Source organism: Triticum urartu, chromosome 4A (assembly GCF_056163025.1).
Source record: "Triticum urartu cultivar PI428250 chromosome 4A, HENAU_Tu73, whole genome shotgun sequence".
NCBI classification, from domain to species: domain Eukaryota; kingdom Viridiplantae; phylum Streptophyta; class Magnoliopsida; order Poales; family Poaceae; genus Triticum; species Triticum urartu.
Genome location: NC_141876.1, coordinates 614,943,437 through 614,960,170, shown reverse-complemented (window position 1 = coordinate 614,960,170; position 16,734 = coordinate 614,943,437). Strand labels below are relative to the sequence as shown.

The 16,734-nt window shown below is 42.8% G+C and overlaps 1 protein-coding gene and 1 long non-coding RNA gene across 5 annotated transcripts in view; one reads left to right on the top strand and one right to left on the bottom strand.

The window, feature by feature from the left end:
- LOC125526526 (uncharacterized) overlaps positions 1-1,841 on the bottom strand; it is a 33,506-nt gene extending 31,665 nt beyond the window's left edge. For all 3 annotated transcript variants that reach the window (XR_015601885.1, XR_015601886.1, XR_015601887.1), the window contains exon 1: positions 1,325-1,841. This is a non-coding gene — a long non-coding RNA (uncharacterized LOC125526526). The remainder of the gene's footprint in view (positions 1-1,324) is intronic.
- Positions 1,842-3,588: 1,747 nt separating this feature from the next.
- On the top strand, positions 3,589-6,580 carry LOC147977371 (PGR5-like protein 1A, chloroplastic). Of its 2 annotated transcripts, none has more exons than XM_087519310.1 (10): positions 3,589-4,008; positions 4,089-4,185; positions 4,270-4,370; positions 4,694-4,750; positions 5,079-5,155; positions 5,322-5,370; positions 5,531-5,641; positions 5,725-5,822; positions 5,967-6,042; positions 6,272-6,526. In XM_087519310.1, the coding sequence occupies exons 1-9, from the start codon at positions 3,682-3,684 to the stop codon at positions 6,025-6,027; spliced, it is 978 nt and encodes a 325-aa protein (XP_087375436.1). In that variant the 5' UTR covers positions 3,589-3,681; the 3' UTR covers positions 6,028-6,042; positions 6,272-6,526. The 2 variants fall into 2 exon arrangements, with proteins under 2 accessions (XP_087375436.1, XP_087375435.1); XM_087519309.1 differs by having other exon boundaries at positions 3,590-4,008; positions 6,289-6,580.
- Positions 6,581-16,734: the final 10,154 nt, after the last annotated feature.

Below are 16,734 nucleotides of genomic sequence, written 5' to 3'. Positions count from 1 at the left end.
GTCGCCATCGAACCCGGGACACTCAACATGCTTATGCTACCCTCGGTGCCCACTGCTACTGCCTAAATCAAATGGGGACGGTGGGGGAATGGGCACAGTGGGAAAGGGAGTGCGGACCGTACCGTTGACCGAGACCGGCGCGCGGAGGAGAGCCCCTCGATCAGTTCCCGTGGAATCGAAGCCCTGCGGTGGCCATCGGGCCCGTAGCCGTCGCCACTGCGGTGCACCCCGAGCTCTGGCGTGTCCGCCACTGCCGAACTCGAGGGTTCAGCCATCTTGTCGAGGGACGGTGTGTGTCGCGCCATCTTCTCCAATTTCGCGCGGATCTCGCCGAGATCGACACGGAACTGCCCCATCGCCGTATCCACGCCAGGACGCCACGCCGCGAGGTCGTGCACCACCGGCTCCAAGGCAACGAGCGCGGGCTCCATGTTGGCGACCGCTGGCTCCATCTTTGCGACCGCGGGAGCCATCCGATCCAAGGTCTGCTGGATCGAGAGGAGGGCCTTGGAGATGCCACTCCTCTCCGCCGCCGCTTCCTCCAGCTGCTTCTGGACGTCCGTCCCTACCATGATCTCCTTGAGGCTGCAGTGTTTCAGCGCCAGATCGAGTCGCGGAAGAAAATTTTTGGTGGGATTGAAGGCTCTGATTACCAGATGATACGGTACTTGAGGTGGATTCGGTCGAATTGGCTCTCAATCATCGAAATATTACACGATTAGTAGCTAGGGTTCCAAGCAAGAAGGAGGGATTGGGGAAAAGATCCAGGGGATGGGAAAGGGGGATACACGCCCAGCGGCGGTGGTCGGTCTGGTAATCCAATGATAACAAACCCTAACACTACACTGCTCTTTTATACTACTTGGTCCACTCCGAGCCCTGCACCCTTGAGTTGGGCTTGGCCTTCCTCCTGGGTCGTTCCAGCTGGGCTGGGCTTCTCCTGACAGGGCTTGCTGTTCCCATGACAGTGAACTCTGCTCGGATTAATCTATGATGTGACCTATTGATTTTATGATCTACTAGATTCTCCCCTGCATCAATATATGAATCATGGTTGTTGCATCCATATGTATCTCCTTTGCCAATATACTAAAATTCGAGGTCTACATGTTTTTGCCACTTCTAGCTACAAGTCAGTTTCCTGTCCTTGAAACAAGCTACAACAAGTGCAGCAGAACGGGTAGACTGAAATTTGTGGCATTCCTTTCTTGTATTGTTGCTCGGTTGACCCAGGCCATGAAACTAAACGTGGCATCCTATTCTTAAAGTAATTTTCAAATTTCAATCCAAGAACAAGTAAATGATTGCATCAAACATGACTTACAGGTTACTTGCATTCTCCATTTTCAGCACCTGCGCACGTCCATCTCCTCCTCATGGCCACAAGTCAATGCCGCCATGACTCCACTGCTGATGTTGTTCCACTGCATGTTCACTGGTGTTCAAGGACACTAAGTCGCCGGCGCACCTCTCTAGCATTCCGCGCGGCGAGCTCCGCCAGCACGCAGGCGAGGGAGAGCCGCGGTTGCTTGCGCAGGGCCTGGGCGGCGAGCTGCGGCGGCTCGCGCAGGCATCAGTGAGCCGAGGCCGAGCTGTTCCCGCTCGTGCAGACTTGGACGAGCAACGACGGCGAGCTACGAGAGCTCGAGCAGGCATAAGCGAGGCGACGGCGAGCTCCGCCGGCGCGCGCAGGCGTGGCCTAGCAACGGCAGGCGGTGGCAAGCTGCGGTTGCTGGCGCGGCCGTGGGGGAGCCAGGGCGGTGAGCTCCGGTGGCTCGCAGTTGCATCAGTAAGCTACGGCGGCAGGATATCGAGACAAGGACAAGCGCCTCAGAGCAATCTGACCCAACCAGTCCACACAAGTATCAGATGAGATAAGGTTGAAAATATCCAGGGGTATTTTGGTCTCTTCAGGTGGCATAAAATGAGAAAATAAAAAGAAAAGCAATGGAAAAGAGAAAATGGCATGGTAATCAAAGTGTACACGGGCTGGATGGCATTTTTGCGAAGCCAATATTGAGAGTGCCAGTTTTGCGAAGCCCAATATCGAAAGTGGCAAATAGCCGATTTTCTCGTCTTCGTGAGCATCAGATAGAGAGGAGGGAGGTGGAATGGCGGCAGCGGCGACGACTGGTGAGGGAGGAGGAGGAGTGTGGCGGCACACCTAGGGTTGGCGAAGGAACGCCGTGCACGGAAGGATACATGTACAAGCCAATTAGGCCCAATTTCACACCAGACATCCAAAATAGTTCTCGGAGCAGCGGCCCAGCAAGGAAACGCTTGGTTTTAGCAAACGCAGCGATTCCAGGCGGGATTAAGAGTAATTCTGATGGCCAAAAACGTCCTAAACTGATGATCCAAAGGCTGAAAATGTTAATAGCCCGAGAGGGCTGGAAAGGTGCTCAGTTATAATGTATGTAAATGTTGGAACATGTTGTTCAAGATAATCAGAAGATAACTGTGTAGACAAGTAACACTATACCTCTTGGCATCAAGCATGATTGTCCATCTAATTTTGAAACACGCTGTTCAAGTTGATCATAATATAAATGTGTAGACAAGTACTACCATACCTCTTGCAGTTGCGATCTTCGGTGATAAAAAATAGAATTCAACTCCATACTCCTTTCCGACACGCTGAAAACCTATCATTTATCTAAACCAATAGGCTAGTCTTCAATTTACAACCAATCCAAGAAAGCAGAGTGCCAACTCAGCTAAGCACCGATGCATGGCCGGAGACACGACGATGCGGGATACAACAATTTCTAAAAATATCAATTCAGCAATACGATGCATGCCTGCACAACTTTTCAACGCGTCTCTCAGGTGGTGGTAGGTACCTTTAGCTTAGAGGAAGAAGGTTCTTCTCCTCCAAGTCATCATCAACCATGTCAGAGAGGAGGATGTCTTGTTGCATGGGTCCCTGAAGAGTAGAGAGTGGTTGACCCATATATACTAAACGAGTAAATAATATTTGGACCGCATATTGACTTGCTCGGTGTAGGTTATAAACTTAATTCACGATACCCGCATACGAAAAATGCAAGACCTACAGTCAACCATGGAATTCTAGAACTTCCCACGCACTAAACCTCTCATTTGTGGGTGGGTTGGGGGGGGGGGGGGGGGGGGGGGGTAAGCCTCCTATATGTGTACCATTACTCCCCGTATACCCTGCCACCGAGGGTGGTTCACATACGGCTCACCGATTCCCTAGATTCCCTATCCTTACATGTTCTGTCGACTTTATATTGTTGACCTCCTTGACCTGCCATGTCGTCATCCGTCGTGGCATTCCAACCAACACCCCCCTAGAAAAACTAGACTCTTAAAATTGTGGACAGCGTCTGTCAATCAACATCCTAAATAAATACATCAAGTTTCAACCAACAAAAATCCTAAATGGTATACTAGGAAGCAAGGACAGAGTGGAGTCTGACGCCTGGACCATCATACATGGAGGGTGTACAAGATAAACCACAGACACACACAGGGCAGAGTGAGAGTGGATTGGAGAAAGCAGAGGAGAGGAAGGCAGGGGAGCGCGGGATCTCGCTCCAACCTGCGCCACACGATGGCTCCAACCCCCAGCCCACCATATCCCACCCTCCCGCCACAACTTCTCTCCGCTGACTCACCACCACTTGCCGCCCACCGGACCGGAGCAAGGGACCGACCATGGCCGCCGAGGTGGTGGCGCTCTCGCCGGCCTCCCGCCTGCCGTCCCTCTCCTCCAGGCCTAACGCTCTAGCCGCCTCCTCCTCCCGGTCCCGAGCACCTCGCGGCGCCCGTGCCCCCAGTTCACCGCTGGCGCTCACCACCTCCACGGGGCACCGGCGCAAAGCGCTCCTCCTCCTCCGGCCCCGCGCCACCGAGCAGCAAGGGCAGGTGCAGCAGCAGGACGAGGAGGTGGTGGACGGCAACGTGCTCCCCTACTGTAGCATCGACGGCAAGAAGAAGAAGACCATCGGGGAGATGGAGCAGGAGTTCCTACGAGCCCTGCAGGTACGTACAACTGATTCAACTTCTTCATGTTTCGATCGATTGCTCTGCTTCTTATCCACATGTACTCTCTTCTTGTGCAGTCCTTCTACTACGACCAGAAGGCCATCATGTCCAACGAGGAGTTCGACAACCTCAAGGAGGAGCTCATGTGGGAAGGCAGCAGCGTCGTCATGCTAAGTACGCCGCCCTGACAAACTGAATTTCCAGCTGCAGCTGCTGGTGTCTGATTCAAACCCCCGTCCATTTTCCTGCTGTTTTCAGGCGCCGATGAGCAGAGGCTGCTGGAAGCCTCCATGGCCTACATCGCCGGCAACCCCATCATGTCAGATGCGGAGTTCGACGAGCTCAAGCTTAGACTCAAGGTACCCCCAGCATCAGCATGGGCTATGATTCCATATCATTCTGGTTTCTGAATGAGATATGGAAATGCTAACAAATATTCAGTTAAACGTTCAAAACCACACACCTACTGTCACACATACTCTGCTCGTCAGGGTATTCCTCTCGCTGGACAAAATTAATATTATCATAGGACATGCTAGAGATAATGCAGTTAAAGATAGTAGATGCTTAAACATAGACACTCTGCTCACTAGGATATTAGTATGCTCTAAGTAACACAAATTAATATTTCTATGATCATTTTCGTAACTGGCCTTTCTTTTCTGCCTGCTACCTTTGCTAGCAAGATGGAAGCGACATCGTGACGGAAGGCCCCAGGTGCAGTCTACGGAGTCGGAAGGTAACTGATGATAAAAAAATAATAATCATACAGCAGTGATACTCTGCTGTAACATTTCCATTCTTTTATAGTGTTATCTGTTCACATTGATTCAAATTCAAGTAAGTCACTTCGGTTTGTATGGATGGATACTGCAACCCCCCATTGCCATGTGCAGTATGCCTGAAATTAGTCGACAGACACACCTTATATCGTGCTAAAAGCTCCGAAATCAAACTGCCAAAAATGCTGCTGCAACTTTTCATCCATTTCGTGATTCGTATTTGGTAAAATGTAATTGCCGGCCCCTTTTTTGCTCTACTCTGACCATCTACAAAACGTGGCACAGGTTTACAGCGATCTGACCGTTGACTACTTGAAGATGTTCCTGCTCAATGTTCCAGCAACTATTGTTGCTCTAGGACTGTGAGTTCATTGACATTCTTTCCTGAAAGAGTTTACTACTTGTACAATATTCATTCAAGTTGGATGAAACTGATTGCAACACAGGCTTCTTCTGTCACTTTAAGCAGGGATACTGACTGAGTTATGCTAATCATAGCTAATATTGACGTTTTAAATTTACATTTAGGTTCTTTTTCATCGATGAGCTGACTGGCTTTGAGGTCAATGTATTCCAGGTTAGTTAGTGTTTACTAATTTGCATACCCTACTCAATATTGCAATCACATAAACATCCGTGGCCAGATATGTGGCCCATATTTTGTCACATCTTCTTAGTTAATCTGTTCATAGCTTTTTTCTTTTCTAATTGACTTTACATTTTTATGAACAATGAAGTTTCAGGAGCCCTTTGGCTTCATATTCACGTATTTTGCCGCTTTGCCTCTGATATTGGTAACGGCCCAAGTGGTAACCAAGGCCATAATAAATGATGTCTTAATCCTGAAGGTTTGTTATTCTCCCTTTCCCAATGCACACTTTGATGTATATATTGAGGTTGAGAGAAACTCACGGTTTTTCTTGCCGTCTAGGGGCCGTGTCCGAATTGCGGCACTGAAAATCTTTCCTTCTACGGGACGATACTGTCGATCGAGAGTGGTGGAGCAACAAACAATGTGAAGTGCGCAAAGTATGTTCCTTTAACTATCTCGCTCCATATTTCGCAAAAAAAAAAACTATCTCGCTCCATGTTACCCATATCAGAGTTCTGAAGTACTGACATACTTGTTTCTAGCAACTATTAACATTACTGCGATGTTTTCTTTCTTCCCAGTTGCAAAACAGTGATGGTATACGACTCAAAAACTCGGCTGATCACACTTCCAGATTCATGAAGAGGATAATTATAGGTATGTGTCACTGTATCAGTCCTGTGGTAGCATATCTTGTCGCTTCCTGTGATTGACAGGGTGTCACTTTTACTCCCATGCAATTTGTTCTGCATTTCTACAAGGTTCATTATGGGAGAAGAAAACTAGAATATGATTTTTTTTTGTTTATATTCAAGCCATATTAGTTATACGTGGTGCAGATATATAGGAACTTATATTGTTACTTTATGCAACTTTGATGTAACAGTGGCACTTCATTAACAGGGAGGAGCAACGAGATGCAGAGTTTGCCATTCATGCTTGGTAATTAAGTGAGCAAATGGAATTGTCAAGTCTGCAACAAACTGCTAGCTGCTTCTGTGTTGTAGTATGATTTTCTGTAGATATCTACTTGCAATTGTACCAGATTGGCACGAATGAAGCTGCACAATGTATAGAAGACCAAGATGGTTGTGAGCCTATGACATTAAACCGATCGATGCATATATGTACTCCTTGCCAATCGTCATGCGCCATGATAAAAAGGAAAAAGAGAAATAAGTGATTGCAAGGCCCAGTACATTGGCCACTGGACCATGGGACCATGGGTTGTGACCCACTGCGCAAGTGACGATGTTTCCTCTATTTTTAGGCCCATTGTGCAAGTGATAGCTTTAGGCTCGCCATTCGTGCCTCCCGCGATGAAACTCTGCACTTGTTTTCACTGGTCGCGTGGGTCCTCACCCTTGTATACAAAAGAACGAAACACCTCATGCGCATCTAAAAAAGTAAACCATAGTTTTTTCTAAAACAAGCATTTCCTCACATAAATCTCACCTCCATCTTCACAAGAAAAACAAAACCTTTCTAAAAAACCCCACCTCCATCTAAAAAGACATTTTCTCACCTCAGCCAACCAGCGGCCGTCACTTGTCATAGCTGGTTGCTCTCCCAGCAACTCCCCCTTAATGGGTTTAATATCTACCTTCTTCTAAAAAAACTACCTTCCACTTTTTGAAATCACATTTGCAAGAACTGGAAGGTGTCCCAATATGAGAATCGAACAAGAAAGCTAACTGAAGTGGCTAATTACTTGGTTTGCGACTTGATTTTCAGGGCGAAAACTCATGAACTGGCTTCGGTGGTTGGATCAGGGCAACAACGACGCTTGCACATCGTGCCCTTTCTGACAGTGTTGTTGTCGGAGAACCTTACTAGTAGTCATTGTGTTCTAAAGATATATGATTGGTGTCAATGGACATTGCTATAGTTCATTGTTTGTTGTTTTGATCGCTTCCGTTTTTTCTCTTTTCGATTTTATGTCTAGGCATAGCTTTGGTCTTGTATGACTTTGCTCTTTGCCGGCGTGACCCTTTTGTGTGTGTGTGTGTGTGTGTGTGTGAGAGAGAGAGAGAGAGAGAGAGAGAGAGAGAGTTGGTTGTGTGTCTTACTTATGTAGATGTCAGGTGTGTACTTATTGTGTTTGTAACCAGTTGATGTTTTATTATGAGTCAGTAAGAAATGCCCTTTATCGAATTTTTGTTTACTTGGTTTGCTAATTATGAAGTATAAAGTAGACATACGGTCAAAATAGATTATTGAGCCTCTTGTAATATTTAAGACCTGTTTTGACTCGAAAAGGATGAATTTCTACGCTAATGCTTTGATGAAAATCTCCTCAGAAACACCTTATATGCTCTAGATTTTTCTTCTTCTATTTTTTGTTAATTTAATCATTAACTAAACAAAATTATGAAGACATTTCTAATACCATACATTGTGGATACTACTACATAGATATTTAAGGGTACACACACAAACACTATATTCATGCAAATATCACAAAGTAATCTAGAAAACATGTGATCTTATCTTTCTTCTTTTCTAGCATTTAAGAGGATCTACTTAATTTTTTGAGGTAAAAATACATTGAACAAAAACCTAATGTACACTTGACATGTTTAGGCTTTGAAACAATATATGAACTAAGATTGCAATTTGAAACAAAAGAACTTATAAAAGGTAAATACAAAGTTAGTATAAATAATGATATTTATTTAAGCTCGTACCATGGCACAACAATTGTTTATATTGGTCCTATACCCACTGGGTACTGGGTTGGCTGTTAGGGCAGAGGTGGATGTAGTAAGGTATCCGCCACATCCTAAAAAACTAGCCCATTGTATATTAGTATCTGGAATAGAAATACATTTAGGCCAAGAAGGTTAGGGTTGCATGACCTAAGGCTATATGCACCCAATTAATACCTAACCGATCGATCCCACGACTACTAGCGTAACGTAACCCGACGCAGGAATCTCAATCGCATTGGTTGTAGCCCTAGCGCTGGCAGCGCGATAGTGGCAGGACGACGTTGCATCACGGCAACAGGACAGGACCGACGTCTAGTAGCGGCAGGCCGACGGCCACGGCCAACATGTAGATAGGAAACAAAATTGTGTACGTGTGTAGCAGAGTAGGGACTATACACCAATTAAAGTTAAATCTACTAATTAAGGATATTTCTCTTTCTAGACAGGTGCTAACTTTATGTCGTTTCTCCTTTTCAATTATTATTACTAATCATTGTCAGGAGCACTTCCACTTCATCCTTTAGGGATGGTGCTAGTTCATTGCTACTTTCTATTTTTCAATCCTCGTAATTTTGATTAGCTTTTTTTGCATTGTAAATTGCAACATAAACAAATCAATTTGATAGTGATCAACCAATATATAAATTGATTCAATATAACTGAATAATTGGTGAATTGGTTTTTTAAATTTTGCATTGTAGAATTGTAGAGGATTCCACCTTCATGTACGGATGCTACGGAAGAGCAAAATTTAGCTTCACTTGAAATTTCTTCTCCACCACCGTCCCCACTGCCCCCACCAGCACCATCACTAGTTTATGACATCAACCAATTTCCACATGATCCAGGAGAAAGGCTACCTATAGAAAGCTATAATGTGAAAGATCTATATGCAGTTCGAAAAGCATATATTCTTAAAGGTGCGTGTCGACCATATGCACATGAGTTAAGATTGGAGGTAAATATTGACATTTGAGCATTCTTTGGTTTGAGAGGTATAAATGGCTTGAATATAGTATCAAGGAAGAGGCTGTCTTTTGCTTTGTATGCTACCTATTCAAAGAAAACAAAGTAGGGGCAAGGGAACCGGTGTATTTCTTGATGGCAGCTGGAAAAATTGGAATAGGGCCAATGATGCTCTTCAGAAACATGTGGGTGATATAACAACCGTGTATAATAAAGCTATGGAGATATACAACTTATTTTTTAATCCCAAGGCAACAGTTGATGATCTTATTGTGAAGGTAAACTATGAGGAATTATGTCTTTACAAGCTCAGGTTGCTTCATTCATTTCGACGCTTGATCTCCTTTGGGACAAGGATTGGCATTCTGCCGGCATGATGAAATGGAGTATTCTCACTATAAAGGTATTTTTCTCGAGCTTCTGGAATGGCTTGCAACGAACAACAAAGAAGTGCATAAGATGGTTTAAAAAATGCTCTAGGTAATTGTAGCTTAACTTGTCATGAGATACAAAAGCAAATTATTCAGTATTGTGCCATATACACTAGAAAGCAGATTATTGATGAACTCGGTGATGAAAGCTATGCAATTTTAATTCATGGGCGTAGTGATGTATCAACAAGGAACAACTAGCTATTTGCTTGTGTTATGTTTATAAAGTGAGTAGGCCAAAAGAGCATTTTCTTGGAGTTGTTCATATAGGTAATACCACGTCTCTGTCACTTTGGGATGCAATCCATAGGTTTACTTAGTCATCACCATTTAACTCTAACTCAAATTCGTGGGCAAGCTTATGATGGGGCCTAATAATATGAAAGAGAAACCTTCTGCTTATTATATTGACTAGATGACGCGCTGCGCCAATTGGCGCAGATACCAACTGCCATCTGGAAGTTAAGTGAGCCATCTAGAGGATTGTTTTCCGTCAACTGTTTGCAAATGATTATGTTCACACTGAGTGTGTATTTGCCTTGTTGATGATCATTACCCATAACTTTCGTTGGCGGCACATAAGTTGTTTGCTTGGGCTGAGATTTTCTTATGCACCGGCCTTTCCTCGTCACGTAGCTCCGACGGAGAAACAACAACCTAGAAATTAGGTTAGCCATTTGACAAATGCCTCTGGTGAATTCAGTGCAAGTGATTATATTCCTAGTGCATTTGTAGTTGCCTCACCAATGACAAGCAACGAGGATCCTTGCTCGGGTACTTTGTTGTCCGGCCAGGGTAACCCAACGACTGGATCATACAAAGCCCAACCGAACCCCCATGGCAAATTACCTGAACCATCGGAACTGTGCATCCCCATCTGAAACCTCACGAGCAGAAAGAAGCCACGCAAACTGACCAGAAGATTCACATGTTAGGGTAGTGCATGCTCAGCGAGAATGCGCAGCCGCTTACGCCAACGGCAAGGACGCAACGTCCAAAGGATGGGCAAAGATTCCAAAACACGCCATCGCCTAGGCGAGGCAACCATGGGCATACATGCGAGAACATGCCATCTGGCCAGCCCGAACAATGCAAAGGATGTTATCGATCTTTCCATCTAGCAGACATGTCGCTCTATGCCTCTCACACACGCGTGTGTGCACTCTCTCTCTCTCTCTCTCTCTCTCTCTCTCTCTCTCTCTCCCTCCCTCCCTCTCTCTCTCTCCCTCCCTCCCTCCCTCTCTCTCTCTCTCTCCCTCTATGTGTGTAAACTATTTATCGAGTCACTTAAATTCCAGCGAACCACAACACAACATGGTGTAGATGACCCGTTGCACCATTGGCGTAGAGACCATATGCGGACCAGAAGTTAAGCGAACTATTTGAAACATATGATGGAGGTTATGTGAATTATTTGAAGAGACCAATTGCAACCACTGGTGCAAAGACCAACTACAGCCAAAAAGAGAAGCAACTAATACAACAAAACTATTTGAAGGCTATTATTGTGAATAGTCAGCAAGTGATTATGTTTGTATTGCTTGTTTTTTTCATGATACTTTGTTTTCTGTGATCTGACTGCAACCTAATAAATAGAAACTATGGGCAGCGCTATATCTCGGTTGCAGCGAGTGTGACTACCGCCTTGCCTCAAACATAATGTTTAGAGGGCCCGTGCATTAGTAACACTATATTTTTGTTAGTTCATTAGCTTTTCTCCTTACTTTTATTTATATTTAAAAATGGAAAATATTACACCAATTTTTAAAAGCATTCATCGTGCATTTAGACAATGTGCATGCGGTATAAAAAAAGTCTATTCGCATAATTTTCAAAAACTGTTCACACCATTGGAAAAATGTTCATGATATTAAAAAAATTCACGCATTTCTGAAAAAATTTTGTCAAATTTTCTGAAACTGTTTATACAATATAAATTATTTTTGCATAATTTTATAAAACTATTTCATACCATTCCAAAGCATATTTGTGAGATTTAAAAAACTAATGCATTTTAAAAATATATTCGTGACATTTAAAAAATATATTTATACAATGTAAAAAATATTCTATTAATTCAGAAAAATGTTTCATACTATTCAGAAAAATGTTCGTAACATTAAAATATATTCTAACTTAATTTTTTTGCAAGTGTATAAAAAACACATGACTTTTCTGAATAATATTTAATGTGTGTGAAAAAAATATTCACGATGTATTCGAAAGAGCTTTGGGGGAAGGGGGGGGGGGGGTGAGGAAGGCGGTTAATTAGGAGAAGGAAATTAATTAGGTCTATTAAAACAGGACAGCTCAGCAGGTCCGTGAAGTCCGTGAGCCGGGAGTCCGTACGTGTACCATTTTTGTATTTGAAATATGATCAATGTGCATTTGACAAATGCTCGACTTGTATTTCGGAAAAATGTTCAATGTGCACTTGGAAAATGTTGAGCGTGTACCTGACAAAAGTTCAACTTGTATAAGAAAAATGTTCAACGTGTATTTAAAAGAAGTCTGCATGTAACGGAAAACTGAAGGAGATATAAAAAAAGTAAAAGAATAAAAACATTAAAAAAAGACCGATGAAAGCCAATACAAAAACACACATAGCAAAGAAAGAAGAAGAAAATGCACGGAAGCTTTGAAACCCATACGACACATTTAAATATTCAGTATCCATTTTCCTTTTATTTTTATTATCAGAATTTTCACAAAATGTTAAAGTATTTCAAAGTTTGTTCAGAATTTTAAATAAATGTTCATTTTTCGGAAATGTTTGCGTTTTCAAAATATATTTGCAGGTTGAAAAATGTTTGCCTTTTAAAAACATGTTTGCAATTTTCAAAATATGTTCGAAAATTTCAATAAAAATAATTTTTGATAATTTTTCACATTTATGAAATAAAGTGTGGAAAAAATCGAATTTCTAAAAAAAGAACTAAAAAATAATAATTTCTTTAAAAATGCTCCTGTTTCCAAAATCATAAAAATTTAGGAAACATGTTCGCAATTTCTAAAAATGTTCTAAATTTTTCTAAAAGTTTTTACAATTGAAAACTATGTTTTTCCATTTCTATGAAACTGAATGGGAAACCTCAGTTGCGACACTAACCCCGAGCCTTTTCAGTAGCAGGCTTATTGTATTCCTTCTTGTTGCGCCTCTGGGCCGTCCACTTGGGAGTGCCTGTGTGCGACCGAGGCACAATTAGACGCAGATAGTGTTCTACAGGAGCACCAACATAGACCTGGCATGAAAGTACATTCAGTTCAGTGTGCTCATAAGGCCCATCATGTTCATCTGCAGGTCATGGGGCCTAGATTTTTTTTCTACCTAACCGACATTAAAATTTAAACAATCTTGCACCCAAACACATTTGTGGCCTATTCTGCAATGTCGCCTTTCCATATAGATCACTTTCATCCTATATGAGTTTGCTGAAAAAGAAAACATCAATGTGATCTGCAACATCTCTTGACATCGATATCTGTACTGCGCCACACAAAACCTCTATGTGGAAATGTTCACATAACACTACTGTGTTGCACAGTACGTGGGCTCTTAGCTAGCTTGCTTTTAGCCTCACATAAACACTTGTAGTTGTCGAATTAAACATTTGGAATCCACACATGGATGCATGCTGCCATGCTTGTGAATTGCCAAGATCTTGGGACCATTTACAGATAAATAAACATAGAACATGCATGCATGACTACATAATTATGCAATACAATGTTTTCTTTCTTTAGGGAATATAATAGTGATCTAAATGCTCTTATATTTCTTTATGGATGGAGTACTTTTTTTGACGTGAAGATGAACATATATAAATTTAGTCTAAATTAGATGGGGGTTTGGCTGATACGCACCTGATGGAGTGATAGGCTAAGCGCCTAACCGGTGTGATGCACTAGCGCTCAACTGATGGCTGGCTACTCTGAGCGCTCGATCGGATCCAGTCGTGAAGCTGCCGAGCGAGAGATGAATCACAATCTGGAAACAGAAATGACACCTGGTCTCCATTGCTGAGGCTGCTTACGGAGGTCGAGATTTACCGATCAACCGATTGGTCCAAAGGGCAGATCCTATTTGACGCCCGCAGGCGTCGAAAGGACGTCGCTCGGCTGAAGCCTGGCCACCGGACGGGCCAGTTTGGGCCGGCCCATGGTCGCTTTCCTTTCTCTTCTCTTTTCTGTTTCTTTCTTCTCGTTTCCTTATTTTGTTCTCATTGATCTTTCTTTTCTCTTCTTTTTTCTTTGTGTTTGTTTTTCTTGTTTTATACAAAGTTCATCGCATTTTTATACACAAAAATGTTCATCGTATATTTAAGTAAATGTTCATCCTATATTAAGAAAATTTTATACTTATATTTCTTAAATGTTCATTGTGTATTTTAAAATTGTTCAACATATATTCAAAAAATTGTTTAATTTGATTTAAATATTGTTCATCTTATATCACAAAAATGCTCAATGTGTATTTAAATATTTGTTTATCATATATCACAAATATTCAGTGTGTATTTAGAAATTGTTCAGCATATATCGAAAAATGTTCAATGTATATTTTTTCATCATTTGAAATTTACTTTTTTTGTTCAGGTTTTCAGTAATTATTCATGTTTTTAAAATTTTGATTGAATTTCTAAATTTGTTCATGATTTCAAATATTATTCAAAAAAATTATATTTCCAAGAAATGTTGAAAATTTTGAAGAAAGAAACACACATGCCATTGTACATAGTACTTTAACTGATCAGACGACACAAATTGGTTCTTTAAGTCGGGCGCTCCTCACGCAACATCTTTCTGGCTAGTTTTTTTCGCACCTGGATTATGTTAGCTCCAAATGGGCTGGCCCGTTCGCGGTTCTGTTCTGCGAAGGCTCAACAGTTTGACGATTGTGGGCGTCATACAGGCGGTCTCGGTGCAAAGCTCAGCGGAATCGATAGGCATATGACAGGCTCCAGCAAGGCCAATCGCGGACGATCATGTATCGGCCAGGCATTCAGGGCCTAAAACATTATACCTGTCTCGACAAATAATAAATAAAAGCCCGAAACAAAGACAAGTATAGCAAAAAAGGCCCGTGGAATCCATACTAAATTTGGACTAAATATAAGGAGTGCCGGTTAGTACAAACGTTTAGGTCTAATATATAAGGAGCCTGATTGGATCGTTTTTTTACCGATCATTGACCGGGCCGTCCGCCCGGCCATTTTGAGGTGGGTACGAGGCGCCGTGTTGTAGAGGCCCTTAGTTTCCATATATATTATTGACTGGTTTCGCGTCCACATTATCCTTGCTAATTGGCTGGTTGATTTGAACGATTTTCTGTACTTAATTGACAGTGTGCATTATTCGATATGCATGCATGGCTAGTGTGGTATGTGTGGATGGAACAAGAAGCAAAGCAAAGATCATACTCATGCATGAGTTTGGATGTAAATTAACTTTCATGTTGGTCGATCTTCGTCCCTGGCTACGTGGAAAGCATCGTGGTGATCAGACACTCAGTATGTTTGGCACTAACTCTTACCGAATTTGGCAAATCTGACCCCTTACACACCCGCGGACACGTTTCGACGCGTCCGCGAACACTAACCGGTCGAGCCTCAAATTTCTCTTCTCACAACCAGACATCTCAGCTAGCATACCTGAAGACCCAAGTCCTTCCAAATTCATGCAACTTAACGATGCATTACACACATTGTCCGGCTACTACATCACAATATGCCATCGAACTACCAACATTTGACATGTTTAGCTATGGTGGAGAAGATCATTCACGGTTGCCCCACTACTAGGAAAAGGCCTACTAATGGCGCATCAGTTTTGCCTACTAATGGCGCATCACTGGTGCGCCATTAGTATTTATTACTAATGGCGCACCACCCAGTGCGCCATTAGTATATAACACCATGCGCCATTAGTATGCCTCCCAGGGCCATATTTAACAATGTGCTTTGGCACACTAATGGCGCACTGCGGATGGATGCGCCATTAGTATACTTGGCATACTAATGGCGCACTCTGTAGTGATGCGCCATTAGTATGAATATTAGGTTTTTTTTACTTTTCTGATTTTTGCACAGGTTATAAAATATATTATTTGACAGAATATAGACAGTAGCACACAACAACAGCAGATTCAAAGTCCACATCGTGATGAGTCCTTAGGTGAATTTTCTTTGTTTCAGAAATTTCATGGTCTTCAAAATCCATCCTCTCCAAGACATAGTGTCTTGCATGTCATGGGATAAGCTATACTCGAATTGTAAAAAATGAAAATTACACGTTGAAATAGTTGAAGTCATGCTTAATTATGAAAATAACACTTGTCGTCGTTGTGTACCGCTTCAACTTCGAAGATCTCCTCGAGCTTAATGCTGAAGCGCCGATCATCGTCCAGGTGAGGCATGTCGCACAGACCTCGATCGTCGTGGCACCAGTCGCACTCCGCCGGGAGACTTTCGTCGTCCGATGATGATGACGACATATCCTACGTTCATAATTCAAAACTACATCATTTAGGGTTTGTCGACACCGAGGCATCCTAAAAGCTAAACTTTTATCATTTAGGGTTTGTCGAAGCTGAGGCACCCTAAAAGCCTAAGCTTTCATCATTTAGGTTCTTATCGACACCGAGGCACCCTAAAAGCCAAGGTTTTATCATTTAGGGTTTGTCGATGTTGAGGCACCCTAAAAGCCTAAGCTTTCATCATTTAGGTTTTGTCGACGCCGAGGCACCCTAAAAGCCTAAGCGTACATCATTTAGGTTCTCATCGACACCGAGGCACCCTATAGAAGCCAAGTTAAGTTTTCATCATTTAGGGTTTATCGATGCCGAGGCACCCTAGGTTGGGCCTAATCACTTGGCACTAATCACTTGGCTCTATTGCCACCTATGGTTTAATGCAGCAAGAATAGCGGGGCAGTTGATCCTACTTAACTAAGTACTACGATACCCCGGCCCATGCATTAGTCGCAAGTACCCCATATGTCCTATTTTTAGCAAAGTCATGCTAAAATTCACGGAAAATTTCAGCATGACCTTTGCTGAAAATAGGACATATGGAGTACCCGAATTTGCCGGAACGAAAGTTAATCGACATTCCGACAGACTCAAGGGCCTCTCGGGGTACCTGCAAATTCATCACGACACAATGGTCGGAGACAAAACCCAGCCACAGACCATATGGTCCTCTGCTTTCATATGGAAAAAAACCAGCTCAACTTATGTGAGC